Source organism: Monodon monoceros, unplaced genomic scaffold, assembly GCF_005190385.1.
Source record: "Monodon monoceros isolate NGI ecotype Baffin Bay Population unplaced genomic scaffold, NGI_Narwhal_1 Super_Scaffold_12, whole genome shotgun sequence".
NCBI classification, from domain to species: Eukaryota; Metazoa; Chordata; class Mammalia; order Artiodactyla; family Monodontidae; genus Monodon; species Monodon monoceros.
The window spans coordinates 56121390-56135297 of record NW_021703768.1 but is presented as its reverse complement, the minus strand read 5'-3'; the positions used below and the strand labels follow the sequence as shown (position 1 = coordinate 56135297).

At 39.4% G+C, this 13908-nt stretch overlaps 1 protein-coding gene across 2 annotated transcripts in view; it reads right to left on the bottom strand.

The window, feature by feature from the left end:
- Positions 1-3252: 3252 nt before the first annotated feature.
- The window catches only part of NAIP (NLR family apoptosis inhibitory protein), a 36014-nt gene continuing 25358 nt past the window's right edge, over positions 3253-13908 (bottom strand). Inside the window, exons 11-15 of one of the 2 annotated variants that reach the window (XM_029216914.1) lie at positions 11127-11294; positions 9827-9979; positions 9393-9479; positions 7748-7912; positions 3253-5780 (exon numbers count right to left, since the gene is read on the bottom strand). In XM_029216914.1, the coding sequence (XP_029072747.1) occupies positions 5416-5780; positions 7748-7912; positions 9393-9479; positions 9827-9979; positions 11127-11294 (938 nt within the window). In that variant the 3' untranslated portion in view covers positions 3253-5415. The remainder of the gene's footprint in view (positions 5781-7747; positions 7913-9392; positions 9480-9826; positions 9980-11126; positions 11295-13908) is intronic. The other variant, XM_029216915.1, reaches the window with a different exon arrangement.

Sequence of the window (13908 nt, the reverse complement as noted above, 5' to 3'; positions counted from 1 at the left end):
CTATCTGAATATTTTTCTTTGGAATATATATGGTAGGTTGGAGTCTGTCTAAAGATGTAGAGAAAACTACTCAGGCTTATTCGGGTCAAGGGTAATATTGTAAAGATACAACCAATTGTAAAACAATGTTGCTGGTGATCCAAGGTTAGGGAACAAAGCCTAGCTGAAGCTGAATGTCAGAGGACTGGACCTGGCCAGTCAGGAACCAAGGCTGTGTTCTGTTGCTTGGATGTCATATTGTCATTCTCCTCCTGCACCTTTTCTTATCTGTCTGCCTCTCTTCTAGCCTCCTCCACACCCTCCTCATGCACACTGCCTAACAGGATTGCCCAGGCCATTCTCTCTTCATCATTACCTTGCAGTTCCATCTACCATCCATTTGACTGTATCTGTGTCTCTCAGTTCAGATTCTCTGGAGAGGTAGAACATAGTACTGTTTTAGTTTAGTCTAAAGGATTGGTGTTCATATGCCTGAGACTCTCCCTAGTCCGTTTAGCTGTGGGAGAAGATGCTAATATGTCAGTGTTATTTCTTTCAGAGGTTTTGCTTGGGTAAACTGCATGTGCCTAGCATATTAGTAGCTGCCCAGTATTTTTTGAGTAAATAAGTGAATATTCAAGTGCCTGGTAAGTAAGCTTCGCAGAATGGAATGTTCTATGGATTAAGCTTTTTTGTACAGGTAAGTAGAGTTTTATCATTTTTCATGACAATTAGCTAATATTTTATATTAATTGCCTAAAATATGCCAGGTTAAATTTAGTTATGAAGGTAGCTTATTTGCTTTCTAAGGTTTTTGGATGTTACCTCCCTTAATATTGTACCTAATACAGTTGGAGAGTAGTTGTAGGTTCAGGAAAGTCATTCATTTCAGCAAATATTTATTCACCTTTGTGTTAGGCACTGTTCTAGGTGCTTGGGAACAAAACAGATGAAAGTTCCTGCCTAGAGTGGTGGGAACTAGCTAGTAAACAAGCGAAATTTATAAGGTGGCATGTAGTGATTCATGTCGCAGAGAAAAGGGAAACAGGAAAGGGAGTTGGCAGAGTGGGATTGGAAGCAGGGATGCTTTTTAAAAAAAGAACAGGGAACTCCTAATTGAGGTGACATTTGAGCAGAGATCTGCAGAAAATGAGAGCCATTCACATAAGTGAAGAACCTCCCAAGCAAAGAAAATGACAGGTGCAAAGGTCCTAAGACAAGAGTGTGTTTAGCATGTTCAGGGAACAGCAAAGAAACCAGCTTGGCTGGAGTGGAAGTGAGCGAGGAGGAGAGATTAAGGTCATATGTAGGCCATTGCAAGGTCTTCAGCGTTTCTTGGGAATCCATTGGAAGGTTTTGAACCAAAGGTGTTGCATGATCGGATGCATAAAAAGAGGCTTCTGGGGGGAATTCCCTGGGGGTCCAGTGGTTAGGACTCTGGGCTTCCACTGCAGGGAGCACGGGTTTGATCCCTAGTCGGGGAACTAAGATCCCACATGCCGAGCAGCGTGGCCCCCCAAAATAATAATTTAAACAAAAAAGAGGCTTCTGACTGCTTTGTTGAAAATAAACCATAAGTTTCAAGGGAGAGAGAGCAGGCCGAGTAGGGCTTGGATCTGAGTGTATTTTCCAAGTGGAGCTCAGGATTTGCCAGTAGGTTCCATGTGGAGTATGAAAGAAAGGAGTCAAGAATGACCCCCAAGGTTTTTGGCCTGAGCAAGTGGGAGAATAAAGTAATGAGATGGGGACTTCCCTGGTGGCGCAGTAGTTAAGAATCCACCTGCCAATGCAGGGGACACGGGTTCGAGCCCTGGTCCGGGAAGATCCCACATGCCATGGAGCCACTAAGCCCATGCACCACAACTACTAAGCCTGCATGCCTAGAGCCTGTGCTCCGCAACAAGAGAGGCCACCACAATGAGAAGCCCACACACTGCAATGAAGACCCAGCACAGCCAAAAATAAATATGCTTATATAAAGTAATGAGATGGAGAAGTCTGCATAAAGAGTACTTATGTAGAAAGGAAGGAGGAGTTGGGTTTGGACCTGTGTAGTCTGAGGAGTTGGATATGAGTAAAGTGTTCAAAGGAGAGACCTGGGATAAAGATGAAATTTTAGAAGTTAGCATAGACCTAGAATTTAAAGCTGTTCATCAGGATGAGATAGCCGAGGAAGTGCATATAAATAGAGATGTTAGAGGAGAACTCTGGGGTACTCCCAATGTTTAGAGATCTGATGCGAGAAGCAGTAAAAGAGACTGAGATGGAGCTCTCAATTAGGAGGAAACCCAGAGTGATGCCCTGGAAGCCAAATGGAGAAAGTGTTTCGAGGAGTGATGGGCCATATCAGAGCTACCAATAGGTCAGATGCTGCTAGCAAGTCACATAGGATGAGGACAAAGAAGTATTTGTTGAATTTAGCAGTGACCCTCATAAGGGCTGTTTTGGTGCAATGGAGGAGGTGGTAGAGAATGGAAAAGAACAGATGAAGACAGCACATGTAAACAACTCTTGCAAGAATCTTTGTATTTCTGAATTTTTGTTATATTTGGGTATTAGTGAAATTATATTTGACATAACTTTAGAATTTTTTGTGAATCTTGGTTGTATATATGTGTATGTGTGTAAATTTTTTAATGTAAGATTTCTTAACTGTGGGTCATGGTGAAAAAAGGGTTTAACAAATATGGGATTAGAACAAGAAGGTGAAGAGAATGTTTAGAAAAGAGGTAAAGGATATGGGAGATGTTACTCATGTGAGCACAGGGGAAGGATTTAGGGAGTTGGAGAAGGTTGGGATATGTGATCAGAAAGGGAGAAGTTTTGAAACATAAGGATGAGTGTCAGGGCGATGAGGGATGACCTAGGAGTCCTGTGGAAATTGATGTATACTGGAATAAAGGGCATAGTGACCTTATGATCCAGAAATAATCCATTCTCTGCAAAGGGCCAGGGTAAATTAGTTTAGCTTTGTGGGCCTCTAAAAATGTAAAAAAAAAAAACATTCTTAGCTTATAGGCTGTGGTCATACTTTGCTGCCTCCTGCTTTTTTTGGGGGGGGGGGCATGCCACATGGCTTATGGGATCCTAGTTCCCAGACCAGGGATTGAACCCAGGCCCTCAGCAGTGAAAGTGCAGAGACCTAAACTCTGGACCACCAGGGAATTCCCACTGCCCCCTGCTTTATACTAGAAGCCCTTGGCAGAAGCTCTGGACAAATAATTTGCATGGAGTCCTGTTATTTTTTAAAGTATTTTTAATAGTACATGTATACGGTACAGAATTCTGATGATTATATGCAGGATAAAGTAAACCTCCCTACCGTGTCCACTAGCTATCCTGCTCCCCTCCCTGGAATCTATCATCATTTACAGTTTCTTAGTTAAGAAGTTTTCTATGTATGAACATGCACGTACATATATGCTCTCAGTCAATCTTAAATTTAACTAGATTCATTTTCCTTGAGGTTTGAACTATGAAATGTAATACTTGTACCACTTATGACGTTATTGCCTTCATATCCAAATCCAGCCTTCACTGCCTACTCTGCAGTAATGAATCTGGACCCTGTAACTACCCCTCCCTTGTCAGCAGGTACAGTGTAAAGCTTCGTCAGTAGAGGGCGCTGGTGAGACACAGGAGGGGCAAGGGACTACTTTTCTTGGGTCCAGTGTGCCTCTCTAGCAGACACCTGCAGCACATGGTTTCTGCAGCCTTGTGCAGTGCCTGCCTTCAGCAGTGGCCAGCAGCACTCAGCAGCCCCACGTGGATGGCTTTCCCTGGCACCCCCAAAACACTTCCTAAGCAAAGTGCTCCAAGCTTATACCTTCTTGGGCTGCACCTCTTTAATTAAGCCAACCTCTCTGTTGTCCATGGCTGTGCCTTCTCTGTCAAAGTCTAGGTCTCAGCCCTGGGGTACTTTCTTTGGGTGCTGTCTCTCAGCCTAGCATGAAGAGCCATAAGCTCTTCCCTATACCTGCTTAGAGTTCTCAATTTCATAATCAATCCTCATTACTCCAGTTTCCTGTTACAGTGAATAACTCTTTATAGTAAACTTTCCCCAAGTTACTGTGTGGTTTCTATCTCCTGATTGGACTCTGATACAAAACTTAAAACCTTTCTGATTAGAAAAGCATTAGATACAAAATCAGACAAGAAGATAATCCATCTTGTAGATTACCTTCTAGTAATCTCACCCTCCAGAGCAACTATTAATGTTGTAATGCTAAACTAGTTTTATGCTTTATTTTAAATATAAAAATAAAAACAGCTACTTGTAAAACAAAAAGCAGTACAAAAAGGACGAAAGTAAAAAATAATACCTTCCTGTCCCCTTTCTACCCACTTAAAATAGTTACCACTATTAACATTTCCTTGTGTATTCTTCCAGAAATTCTTAATGCATCTAGAAACATGAGAGTATAGTTTTTAAACAAATGGAATCATACCATATATACCGTCCCTGTGTTTCATGGTAAAAATAAAAATTAAGGTAAAAGAATGGTTGTTTTCCAACTTATACTAGCATTATGAATTTGGATTGGCCTTCTAACCATTCAGGAAACTCCGTTGATTAACTGGTAGGAATGAAATTTTGGACACAGGCACAGATGTAGACATTCACATCAAATGTAATACCTTGAACATTATGAAGTCACTGACAAAATATGTTCTCCCTGAGCAAAGTGGATTCATAAGAAAATTTTAAGGCCATTATAAATGCATATGTTGGACTCTTAAACGTGGTTATCTAAAAAAACACTGATACTCAAGATTCTTGAAAACACAGATTTAGCTAATTTCCAATAATGCTAAATTCTATTCTACACTTTTTTGCTGTTACAATAAACATTGAATCAAAAGCCTCTAGAATACAAGCATTTTCCCTAAATCCTATTTCTTCATATCCAACACAGTTGGTAAAGGGAAGGTATAAGTAAACCTTACTATACCAAAGTTAATTAAATGTACAAAACAGACCCTACAAGGATTAAGGAATATCTCTTGTTTCACCTATGTGTGAAAGTGATTCAGTCCTTAAGTTAGCCATTTTCTAATAACTTGAATACTCCTTTCATATTGTGGCTTTAAGATAGATTGGTACACCTCTCCCTACCCCCTTCTCTGTGGCTTTGTTACTGTTTACCATAGTTAGCCTGAAAGCCTGACGCTGACCCTGGGTAATGAAGAGTTAGATGCGTAAACTTGATTAAAGGTCTGATCTTCGGTTGGGGAGGATCATTAGGGACATCAAAGTTCCTGGTCATAATCTGTTTCTTAAGCTCAGTAATGGGTAAGCAGGTGTTTGGTTTTTTTATTACATGCCATGCATTTTATTCTTTTGTATGCAGTATTTAATAACAAGTTTTTGGATAATTAGGTTTTTTAAATTGTTGACAAAAATTTTCTTGATTTAGCAGTTTTTAGCTAAATCTTCTATTTCTGAATGATTGGAGAGAATGGCAGTACCCATTTCCAGTGAAGGGTGAAGTGTTTAGATAGAGGATGGCTTTCTATCATGGCATTAAGCAGTGTGATGTCTTCTGCATCCAGGAGCCAACTTAACATGTTAAGTCTAGTGAGTCTTGGCAGTCGTAACACACATTGACTCAAAGACTTGACTGTTGTGGCCTGAGCTTTGATACATTCTTTGAAATGCCTGGAAATCGTTAACTCTTGCAAGTTGGGCATGTTGTCCAGTGTTTGAAAGAAGTTTCTGTATCCTTCCTGTGTAATCTTGTGGTTGATTGAAAGATTAAGATTCTCGAGTTTCTGGAAACCTCCATTGATTGCTACCTTGGCTATAAATATAAAAGCAAAATATTTATGAAAACAGAATCATAAGGACTTCTATTTCAATACTGGTAGACTAGGTTATTTGAACCAACCTCTTCTACCACCATCACTTAAAGTAGAAAATGCCCAATTTTAATGAAGATATATAAATTTAACAATAAGTACATTAGATAGATTTACTTCCAATTGGAGTATTAAAGATTAATAAATTACATTTAAAAAACCAAACTGGGGCTCCCCTGGTGGCGCAGTGGTTGAGAGTCCGCCTGCCGATGCAGGGAACACGGGTTCGTGCCCCGGTCCGGGAAGATCCCACATGCCGCGGAGCGGCTGGGCCCGTGAGCCATGGCCGCTGGGCCTGCGCGTCCGGAGCCTGTGCTCCGCAACAGGAGAGGCCACAACAGTGAGAGGCCCGCGTACCACAAAAAAAGCAAAAAACTATATTTTTACAACAGACACACTTTGAATATAAGGACATAGAAAGATTAAAAGTAAAAGGGAAAAAAAAAAAGAAAAAAAAAAGAAAAAGGGATACATCTCTAAATAACTGGTGTGGCAAAAAAAATGACAACTGAAATTAGAAAATATTTTGAACTGAATGAGAATAAAAATATGACACTAAAACTTGTGAGAGGGAGCTAAAGCCAAAGTTAGTGCTCTAACTATCCATCTCAGAAAATTAGGATATCAAAAAAAAAAAAAAAAAGAAAGGACAAGAAAAGCAAATTATATCCAAAGAAAGTAGCAGGGAATAATAGAGGTAAAAGCAGAATAAATGAAAAACATGTGTAGAGAAAAAAAAAATTTAATAAAATTGAAAAACCAACCAGGTAAAAAAATATATATTGAATATATCAGGAATGAAAAGGTGACTATCACCATAGGTCATACAGATATTTTTAAAATTACAAATATTATGAGCAATTTTAGAAAAGTTTTTAAATCCTTAGAAAAATGTAACTTGCCCAAACTGAACCAATGATAACACTAACGTATACCAATAGAAAACCCACAATGAGGTATCGCAACAGATTCATCAGAATGGCTAAAGTTTAAAGGTCTGACAATACCAAGCAGTAGCCAGAATGTGAAACAACTGCTGGTAGGAATGTAAGTTGGTACAACTATGGAAAACAGAATATTTACCAAATGACTCAAAGTCCGCCCTAGAAATACCTCCATATATGCATCAACAGTCATGTACAAAATGTTCATAGCAGCATTGTTCATAGCAGCCAACTCATATCCAGTTGAATGGATAAATAAATTGGCGTATGTAGTCATACATGGGACAATATACAGCAATGAAAATCAGTGAACTCTATAGTCACACGCATCAGTATGAATCAGTATCACAAGTATGTTGAGCCCGAAGAGGCAGGCACAAGAGTACATACTGTGGAGGATTCCATGACATATATTTTTAAAACAGGTAAAACTATGGTGAAAGAAAGCAGTATGGTGGTCACCTTTGGGAAGGAGGGGAATGCAGTGTCAGAAGGGACACAAAGGCGGCTTCTGGGATGTAATATTCTATATTGTAACCTAATGAGTAATTGTTACACAAGTATGAGTAACAAGATTTAAGTATGTTCACTTGAAAACTCATTGAGCTGTACACTTAACGATTTTGTACTTTTCCTTACGTGTATTAATTTTCTATTTTAAAAAAAGTACTATAAAAAGGAGTACATGGTGGGTATGTGGCCAGGTGTGTGAGACACTAGGTGTTAAGAATGGACTTGAGGGCTTGTGTAGTCTCAAGTGGGAGGCTATCTTTTACTTCTAAATCTGACCAGAATGAACCAAAATCCACAGAACATTAGAGGGAACAATATGATAGCAAAAATGAGGAAGTGGGTTGAACATTTTTAGAGGGACGAATGTTTTTGTAGACATTTTGCAGCAGAAAGCTTGAGTAATACCACTGGCTTTCATGTGAGCTGAAAGAGTTTATCTGAGGGTATCTCACCAATTTCCACCACGCTGTCATCATCCAAAGTCTGGAAAAATGAGAGAATGCGGAGACATTGAAGATGCTGACATTGCTGGATGATCAGTTTGGCCACTTGATGAATCCCATCCCCAGAAGGAAGGATCAATTCTTCCAGGTTATTTAGAGAACCTAAAGTGTAGGCTATCAGAAGATATTAAAAAGCTATTCTCTGTACTGTGTTCCCAAACAATTGTAATTGAAAGTCTCAAAATCATGCACATCCTACGAGTCCCCATGTAGCATAGAGGCTATTCCTCTTTCTCTCCGAGAAAGGGGTCAGCCTACACCTTGACCCTCATTGCTACCTGTAGACAACCATTCCTCCACCCTTCCCCAACCAGTCTCTCCTGTACTGAAGTCCAAAAGGCCTATCACATCTCCATTTCCTTTTTTTTTGGCTGCACCACACAGCTTGCAGTTCCCCAACCTGGGATTGAACCTGGGCCTTCGGCTGTGAAAGAGTGGAGTCCTAACCACTGGACCACCAGGGAATTCCCATCCATTTCCTCTTTTAGACTGAAGCTTCTACTGGCTCCAGGAAACTCTCCTAGCTCCTCAATGCCTTCAGCCCCCTTCCTTTCTGTCCTGGTATCATCCTTAGTGAGTTCTGCCTCTTCCTCCTAGAACTAAATCCTCACAATCCACCACTCTCATAACTTAACTTTTCACTTTGATCCCTCCTTAGCATGGCTTCACTTGTTGCAGAGCATGGGCTCTTGTAGCACGGGCTTCAGTAGTTGTGGCTCGCGGGCTCTAGAGCACAGGCTCAGTAGTTGTGGTGCACGGGCTTAGTTGCTCCGCGGCATGTGGGATCTTCCCGGACCAGGGGGCTCGAACCTGTGTCCCCTGAATTGGCAGGCGGATTCTTAAGCACTGCGCCACCAGGGAAGTCCCCATTTTTGTTCAAATAAATTCTTACTTTTTAATATGCTTCAGTTTATCTTTTAAGACCTGTTAGAACTTTTTTCCAGAGCATACATTGCTTTTGTAATCATAAAAAAATAAGTTGAAAAAGTAATCTCTACAGTTATCATTTTGTTAAATCTAGGTTTTCATATACTGAGTTTTCATAACCTTAAAAGATAGTTTCACCTATATTCTAGAAACCTTTGAAACAACAGGTATTTAACTTGTCTGGAATGGATACCTGGCAATGAAATTGCATGGTGCTGGGACTTCTCTGGTGACCCAGTGGCTAAGACTCTGTGCTCCCAATGCAGGGCACCCAGGTTCGATCCCTGGTCAGGGAACTAGATCCCAATGCCGCAACTAAAGATCCCACATGCTGCAACTAAAAGATCCAATCCCGCACGTGGCAACGAAGATCCCGCATGCCATAACTAAGACCCAGCGCAGACAAATAAATAAATAAATAAGAAATTGCACAGTGCTGTAACAAACAAATCTGTATTCAAAGAAATGAGTCACTCTGAGAACATTTCTTTGAAAGACATCAAGTGAGATCAAGGCATTTGGAGGGTTAAAGCTGAGCAGCACTGTCCCTCCTAATGAGCAAGGGCAGCTAATACATGTTGTAATTTGTTATAGCTAATGCAAAATAGGAGGATTTTATGGGGGAAAGAATAAAGAGCAAGCTTTAGGCACTGTTTTATAAACATACCAAATTTTTCAGCTGTTTCCTTATCAGGAATATATTGGTGCTCAAGATTTAATATCTTCAGAGAAATAAAATTTGGTAAAACAATGACTATAAAAGGGAAAAGAAAAATTTAGTTATGTCAGCTACATTTCTTACACCAAAAAGTAATGTGTTTAAAGAGTATTTTAAAAGTGATAGAAATTAATATAATAATTCAGATTGAATTAATTAGTATGACAAGTAGATAACACAAATCTTTGCTCAGGAAACAATTCTCATAACTAGAAATGTTTAAACATCTAGAAACAAATATACCTTACTTGAAAATTCATTTAAGATCAGATATTTATTGCAATAGTTTTGTTCTTTGACATCAATTGCATTTTTAAAATCTGGCTGTTAAAAAATGTCCACAGAAGCATCTTAAACCAAAATTTTACAATTTTAGCTCTTACCAAATGGGGCGGCTTCAAAAAATGGTCCAGTAAGCTTAATTTCTTCAAGTTTCTTGCAGGAAGCAAGTACAGTCATGAGAGACTCAAGATCCGAAAAGAAATTACATTGCAGATGGAAAACACGAAGGTTTGGAGAATTCTGAATTAATTTGACTGTAAAATATCAAATTTAAGGCATCAGAGATTGAAAGTTTCTATCAGAATTAGTCATTTAATTTATTAACTTGTTTCAACAATAGTGAATTAAAGCATCATGATGTAATGAATTGGGCTTAGGTTCAGGGTCTGTGACTAACTGATGAGTTACGTGAACCGTCGTTACTGACCCTCTCTGGGGAATCAGTTTTCTCCTCTATATAGTAATGGCATTGACTCAGCTAAAACCTTCAGCTTTAACATCCTAATGTCTCTAAGTTTGCACATGATGTTTACACTATAGAAACACTATGCAAAGAAACATAAAGGCAGTGACAACTCTGAAGCAAAACTTAAATTTGAAAAAATTGCTGAACAATATCAGAAAACTACTACTTCAGCTTCAGCTGCAGATTTTTTTGCATGCAGCTCTGCACGTCAGTTCAGTAGAGATTTACCTTTTTTTAGTCTTTAGTGTTTAGTCTTTACTAAATAAACTAAGGAATTGATGATACCTAAGTAATTTTGCTAAATGATATATTTAAGAAAGATAGCTGTACAGATTGTTCGTCAGCCATGAGAATGGTTGATGAAATATATTTATAAAGGCTGATGAGAAACAGGGAAAGGCTTCTGATCACTACCAATCATCAGATTTCCTTCCCTCTTATCTGGCAGATCTCTAAGTTGCAACGTAAGAGCAACTTAAACAAAAACAAAATAAAAGAACTCTACAAACTATTTTTGGAGAGGCAGTACATACCACTGGTTAAGAGCTCAGACTTAAAAGTCAGAATTCCTGTGTTTAGTTGCAAATTTACTATTTCCTTATCTGGGTGACCTTGAGCAAATTATCAATACTTAACCTCTATAACTCCATTTCCCCAACTGTAAAAATTAGAATATAATAGTATTTACCTTGTAGAATGGGTATGAAGGTTAAATGAGTTAAGATTTATAAAGTGCTTAGAACAATTCCTGCCATGTAGTAACAGCTCAATAATTACAAATAGCTGTCATTTTTTAATGACAACAAGTGCTATTCCAACAATTTACCTTGGATACAGGCTACACCCTCAGATCCACAGAAGCTTTAACTTAAATTATTGGCCAAGTAGGTTTTCCAAGTAATACAAAAACAAGTAAATCAAAGTGCCACACTTACCTAGTTTGGAAGGACCGTATTCAGCTAAAATTCGGATCAATAGTTTCTCCATATGGTGGAGATTTAGGAATTCTTCAGGAATGACTAAAAAAACATCTCGTTTATCATCCAGATTCACAGACAGTTCTTTCAAGCACAAGAACTTGTCCAAACTAAGAAAGAGTTGATCTAGAAAGTAGCACACAGTTTCCCATTATTAATCTAAAGAGTTCCAAATGCAAAATTTCAAACTGTCATTTGATTCATCAAACTATTTTCGTATTTCACATGACAACCTTTCACATACCATGAGACTTCCTTTTTTAGAAAGCACATATATGAAGATAACGCTTTCTGCAGCATTTACTGATTACGTCAACCAAAAAAAATACATGCACAACCTAAAAGTTTTGAGTTATGTTTTATTCAGTGGACATTCTTAGGACTTCAAGTCCGGGAGGCAGCATCTCAAATAATCCTGAGAAAACTGCTCCAAGGAGGTGAGGCGGGGAGCCAGGATATATAGGAGTTTTGCAACAAAGGCAGGTAGTCAGAACAAAAGATTACTGTTAATAAAAGAAAACTAGATATCTCAAGTTAAGGAATTTAGCACTTTTCTATGTATGGGAAGATGCAAGAGTCTGGGGTCACTAAAATCATTCTTTTGATATGCACCTCAGCTATCTGGGGCTAGTATCCTGTGTTTTCACATCCTGAGTTTCTTCAAGCTGCACCCTTTGGGGTGGCTGCAGTCTGATGACTGCTAAATGGCAGGTATTGTTTGTTTCCTTCCTGAGTTTCCTCCGGGCTCACTATCAGGGGTGGCTGCAACTGCTGATAGCTACAACATCCTTTGTTTACTGATATGGCAGGCAATATTTTATTTCTCATCTACTATATGAGAAGCCCTGTACTACACTCTGGATTCACAAAGACATCTCAGCAAATGGGCCTGGGACAACTGAATTTCTCCATGCAAAGAAGTTGGACCCTTACCTCCCACCACCATACACAGAATTGGCTCAAAATAAATCAACAACCTAAATATAAGAGCTAAAACCATACAACTCTTAGAAGAAAACAGAAATAAATCTTCATAACCTTGGATTTGACAATAGATTCTTAGATATGCTACCAAGAGCACTAGCACAAAAGTAAAACAGACAAATTGGACTTCACTGAAATTTGAAACTTTACAGATTGAAGTACATTATTGAGACAGTGAAAAGGGCAATCTATCGGGGAAAATATTTTAAAACCAAGTGTCCAATAAAGATTTAATTACACAAAGAACTCCTATAACTCAAAACAAAAAGACAACACAATTTTAAAAATGGACAAAGGAACAAACAACCTAATCACAAAATGGGCAGGAGACCTAAAGGGACATTTCTCCAAAGAAGACATACAGATGGCTAACAAGCACATAAGATGCTCCACATTGCTAATTATTAGAGAAATGCAAATCAAAACTATGAGGTATCACCTGACAATGGTCAAAATGGCTATCATCAAAAAGTCTACAAATAGGGACTTCCCTGGTGACGCAATGGTTAAGACTCCGCCTGCCAATGCAGGGGACACGGGTTCGAGCCTTGGTCCAGGAAGATCCCACATGCCACAGAGCAGCTAAGCCCGTGCACCACAACTACTGAGCCTGTGCTCTAGAGCCCACGAGCCACGACTACTGAACCTGCGAGCCAGAACTACTGAAGCCCGCACACCTAGAGCCTGTGCCCTGCAACAAGAGAAGCCACTGCAACGAGAAGACCACGCACCGCAATGAAGAGCAGCCCGCGCGCGGCAATGAAGACCCAACGCAGCCAAAAATAAATAAATAAAATTTTTTACAAGTCTCCAAAAATAAATGGTGGAGAGTATGTGGAAAAAGTGTACCTACTACACTGTTGGTGGGAATGTAAACTGGTGCAGCCACTATGGAAAACGGTAAAGAGGTTCTTTAAAAAAACTAAAAATAGGGACTTCCCTGGTGGCGCAGTGGTTAAGAATCCGCCTGCCAATGCAGGGGGCACGGGTTCAATCCCTGGTCCAGGAAGATCCCACATGCCGTGGAGCAACTAAGCCCATGCACCACAACTACTGAGCCTGCACTCTAGAGCCCATGAGCCACAACTACTGAGCCCACATGCCACAACTACTGAAGCCTGTGCTCCTAGATTCCATGCTCCACAAGAGAAGCCACCACAATGAGAGGCCCGCATACTGCAACTAGAGAAAGGCTGCACACAGCAATGAAGACCCAACGCAGCCAAAAAAAAAAAAAAAAAACTAAACTAAAAATAGAGTTACCATATAATCCAGCGATCCCACTCCTGGGCATGTATCAGGAGAAAACCATGGTTTGAAAGGGTACATGCACCACAGTGTTCACAGCAGTACTATTTACAATAGGCAAGACATGGAAGCAACCTAAATGTCCATCAACAGATGACTAGATAAAGAGGATGTGACGCACACACACAACGGAATATTACTCAGCCATAAAAAAGAATGAAATAATGCCATTTGCAGCTACATGGATGGACCTAGAGATTCTCATACTAAATGAAGTCAGACAGAAAGACAAATATCATATGATATCACTTCTATGTGGAATCTAAAAAAGTGATACAAATGAACTTATTTACAAAACAGAAATAGACTCACAGACATAGAAAAAAACTTATGGTTACCAAAGGGGAAAGGGGAGGGAGGGAGGGATAAATTAGAAGTTTGAGATTAACAGATATAGACTACTATGTATAAAATAAACAAGGACCTACAGTATAGCACAGGGAACTAT